The sequence below is a fragment of the Montipora foliosa genome, chromosome 6 (genome assembly GCF_036669935.1).
Source record: "Montipora foliosa isolate CH-2021 chromosome 6, ASM3666993v2, whole genome shotgun sequence".
In the NCBI taxonomy this organism is placed as follows: domain Eukaryota; kingdom Metazoa; phylum Cnidaria; class Anthozoa; order Scleractinia; family Acroporidae; genus Montipora; species Montipora foliosa.
In genome coordinates, this window is record NC_090874.1 from 64,279,327 (window position 1) to 64,284,128 (window position 4,802).

Here is a 4,802-nt window from a genome sequence, read left to right on the forward strand (position 1 = left end):
AATATGCTAAAGGCGGATTATCTAAACCAAGTCCAACTAAGACCGGGTCGCGGTTTTAAAGTCAGGAATTTTTTAGAGGTGAGTTGTTTGAATACTTAATATCGTAAATGCACCTACCGATGGTAGAAAGTATAATGCACCCGTGAGAAAGATGGTAACTAGTTGCCAGTAGCTTGGCAACGGACGAAAGGGCAACTTCAAAATCAGAGTCTCACGCAGAATTTAAACCTTTGCTTTTGTCTCCGGCTTTCGATACAGTTTTCCAGGATCAAAACCTATTCAAGGCCACTATGAAAGCCACTTGGAAAGCGGTCTTCGTAAGCACCGGCCGAAATGAGCACGCGCAACGTCACAAGCACTTATTGGGGTTTTAAGCAATGGCGCCTCGGTTAAGGGGCTTGCGACAAATTTACTATCGGGGGGCAAACTTTAGGGTGTGAGATCACGATGTCCAAAGTGGTTCGGATTGTCTGCCAGTACTTATGCACATGCGCTGTCTGAAGAGACCCTCTTTATAGCATTCAATAAGAAGAGAATACTAGGTAAGAGAGCGAATATCCTGCATTCATTTGGCCCCATTTCGGGTCATTTCAAAGACTACACCTTATTGGTCAGTTAGTGTGAAAGTGGACCGCGCGGCGTCACGACTGGTGCTGCAACAAATAAAAATAAGCTTTGCAGTACGGACTCAATCTAAAAATAGATTTCAAATAATTATCATGGAACACAGGGATTCGCTCTCTAACGCTGTAACTGACTGTGACGACTTGAAATTAGTAGTCTACTGTGCTAATGTTAATTTGAGCCCAGATTACCCATATACCGAGAATCTCAGTTAAGAAGATTTCTTTAGAGAACGAAAATGTTCAGGCTGGAACAGACAACGGCGTACGCAAGGAGAATCTCAATAGAGTGCCCAAAGTAACCGTTGAGAAGATGACCGTTAAAGAAGAGGAGTCGAAAGACAAAGCCAATGAACTAGAACAGAAAACTTTGTTGACTGTAACAAACGATGAGGAAGAGAACGAGGAGGAAGACCTTGAAAGTGATGGGAAAGAAAGTAACGAAACGAAATTTAATCAGGTAACACTGAAGGTGAAAGAGCAGAAAGAAAGAAAACCAGTTCCTATACAAGGGTCTGTGGAAGCTTTAGCAAACGATGAAGGCGACGACGAAGAAGAGGATCTTGAGCGAGTTGGGGCAGGAGAGGAAGAAAATATAGAAATTGCTAAACAAGAAAAAACCCAAAATAATATGGTCAACCTAAACATGGCTGAAAAACTGCAAGACTCTAGTATTCCCAAAGTGACAGTGGAGAAGTTGGACAGGAATAAAAACGAGAGTGAGGTTGAACAGTCCATGGGCATAGACAAGACCTCACTTAATGTTTTGGTGACAAAGGAGAAAAACGAGAAAAGCAAACCACAAGAATTCACAGTGGTAGTTGAAAGGAAGGAGGGAAACACCGAAAAAGCGTTTGAGACGAACGGGAAAGAAGCGGAGAAGAGGGTGACGGTTACAGTGGAGAAGGTGAAAAATTCACCACAAGGAGAAGCAATTGAGAGCAAAGGAAGCCAAATCAGACATCAAGAATCCTTAGAAGATAAAGTCCTCGAGGAAGAGGAGTTGAAAGAAACAGAGGGAAAAGCTACGATTACTGTGGAAAAGGTTAAAAGTGCACCACAAGAAGACGCTCCTGAAAGCAAAAGGAACCAAATACCACAAGACAATTCAGAAGAGAATGACCTTGAACAAAAGGAATTGAAAGAGATTACTCAACACGATAAAACTGAACAAATAACTGTGAGAGTGGAAAAAAGGGAACCTGAGGTACTTTCTGATGAACCAAAAGACGCCAGCAGCAATTTGCTTTTGAAATCCCAAGGAACTAAAGATTTGAACCCCGAGAAAACAGGGAAAGCTATAATTATAAGCTCAGAAGAGGAAGATTTGATGCACAGTGGTGAAAAAAAAACTGAGGCCCAAAATCTCCCTAGGGACGTCAGTCGGTCAGGAGTAATCTTAGAACATACTTCGCTAAGGACTGAAAACCAACAACAAGATGAACAAAAATTTGAAGACGAGCTAGAGCAACAGCAAGAAGCTGCTGAAGAAAAGAAGGTTGCACTGGAATTCGACAAAGCTCTTCAAGAAGAAAGAAGTAAAACGAAAATGACAAATGTGATGTCTCCTACTCAACTCGCTGAAACAGTTAAGCTGAGTAAATCCTCAACAGAAGAGTTGGTGGAAACGACTAAATCACCGAAGGAATCAAAAGCACAGATCAACGCTCCCGAAAACGAATCAAAAGGAAAGATGTCCCTTGAAGAACTCGAACTAGCAGAATTAAGTGAAAGTGTATTGAATGATGACGACAACGTAATCAACCCACAAGAGACAACAAAGGCGATTCCTGTATCGAAATCAACAGAAAATACTACAATAGTAGCTGAAGCAAGGAAAGCAACCGAACTAATGTCAACAAAATCACCAACAACAATGGCAGCTGAACCTGATAAGATAGTGATTAAAGTGGAAAAGGTCACTGTGGAAGTGGTTTCGGTAGATAAAGAAAAAGGGGACTATTTGTCAAGTAAGAAAGAAACACAGCAGAGAGAGAAGGCTCCAACGGAAGAGGTTGTTATTAAATTGAAACCAGAAGCAGCGAAGGTTAGTTAAACTGCTTGTTACCTCAACACACATTTCCACTTTATGTATTCTTCGAAATCGTCCCAAATACATTGTGTTGTTTTAGACCCTTTTGATTGAAATTTTACTTTTTTGTTGAATACGGGTTCGATGCCGGGTTGACGTCACAACTTAATTTGCATCGCTGTTTTCAAAGAACTATCACGATGCAAAGTAGTCTGTGACGGTATCGAACCCATTTCCCTTCATTGCTCGGTTATGGATAAAAGTATTACCACTTCTCCCCTTTTTCAAAGCCAATAACAAAGTGCAATTTCAATCAAAAGGTTCTAAAAACAACACGATGTACTTGGGACGATTTCGGAAAATAAATAAAGTGGACAATTGTGTTGAGGTGACAAGCACTTAAACAGTTATTCACCGAAGTGGAATTTCAGTGTATACCGCACAAGTTGAATAATCACTCGAGTATATTGATAAAATTTGCTCCTCGGTAACCGAGATGAAAAAGGAAGCCATTTGTTTTTCTCCGTTGGCTCAGAGGTGAATAGTACTTGCTATTCATCTCCGAGCTCAGCCAATCAAAATGCTCAAGAAGTACTATTCACTTCTGTGAATATACCAATACCATTTATTGACCCATTTTTGGATTTCTGGTATTTCATGTTATCAACAAAGTTTTTCCTCGTTTTCGGGAAACATTTCGGGAATGCAACCTCCCGCCGCAAAAAAACGCGGGTTCCAGCATTGCGACATTTCGCGTACATGAAACTGAAGTTGAACGTGGAGACGGATGGTCGTCCGATGACGTCATAACCAAACCAAATGGGTTACCATATTTTGGTGCTCCGAGCGCGCTTGGTTATCTTATGATTTTGTCTTTCCTTCTTGTTAGTCGCCTTCGGTTCTTGCGAAGAATGCTAAGGTGACAGCACCGCCAAGTATAAAACCAGCCACCGGGAAAATCCAGAAAAAACCTATGCTGAACGAAGAACGCAATATTACAGTGGTTCAATTGTAACAAGACCAAGAGGATGAACTAGAGACTGAGGCCAAATGATTATGAAGCGGAATGGAGAGTACAGTATCCACTTTAGATTCAATCATTTTAGGTATAATCTTAAAAGTAAAAGCTTTTTAGTAATTCCGAGGTCAAAAGTGGACTATAAGGAAGACGAAAAATAATTTGTAACTCTTTGTTTCCGTTGAGTGAAATGTGAATAGCGTATAATTCTACTACATTCGATCCCAGATGAACAATTACTATATATGCAAGGCTCTTTATAAAAGATCATCAAGCATTAACTGGTTTTAGTCATGATTACACTAAAAAGTATATTATTTTGTAGACGTTTGAACAAATTCATAGTACGGTTGCCACTATAATTTTATATCTTTCCTGACCCCTTCGACATTGTATTTTCTAGTTTTGTTGTATCTGTTCGACTAAGCCCCCGTTCACACGTATCCTGATATTTTCGAAAACGTATAATTTTCCTCCGTGTACGAAAAAATCTACGTCCACAAGTAGAGCCGGTTTTCGAATCAAATTTGCCCGTCTACACGAATACGCGAGAAGGATTCGAAAGCGCTAACCTCCAGCAATAGAGCATGCGTGTTCATGCGCTCTCTATCACAAGCATCGGATGTCCTTGTATTCGAAAAAGTCCGTTTTTGCCCGTTCACACGAATACAATAAACCCTCCTTTTTCAAAAAGCTTTACGGTAACTCTGCAGAGTGTCTTCCAAAACCTTTGTTTTCGGTGACGGAAAACGCCGCGCAGAATTCGTGGGGACTTGAGGCAAAACGGGGAGAAAAAACACTCCGTTTTCGAAAATATCCGGAAACGTGTCGACGGGTCCTAATAAGAAAACCAACACGTGCAATTTTATTAAATTTTCCATCTTGGATATTGTGTGTCTAGCGTTCTCACTAAGGACTTAAAGATATAAGACGGCAAAGTTGACGAAAACGTCACCTCAAAACATAACTGAAACTGCACCATCGTTAAGTCTTTCGCGATTATTCTATCTTATTCAAGTCGTACAAGGTGGACGAATTATCCTAAAAATAAGTTAGAACGAGTGATTTGAGGGTAAAAATACGAACTTTAAAATCTAAGACGGCGACGTCGACGAAACCTTCACCTCAA

General features: G+C 40.5%; 1 protein-coding gene across 1 annotated transcript; it reads left to right on the forward strand.

The window, feature by feature from the left end:
- Positions 1 to 824: 824 nt before the first annotated feature.
- LOC138005904 (enolase-phosphatase E1-like) lies at positions 825 to 3,670 on the forward strand. The gene is made up of 2 exons (XM_068852077.1): positions 825 to 2,670; positions 3,545 to 3,670. Exons 1-2 carry the CDS (start codon positions 937 to 939, stop codon positions 3,668 to 3,670), a joined length of 1,860 nt encoding a protein of 619 aa, XP_068708178.1. The 5' UTR covers positions 825 to 936.
- Positions 3,671 to 4,802: the final 1,132 nt, after the last annotated feature.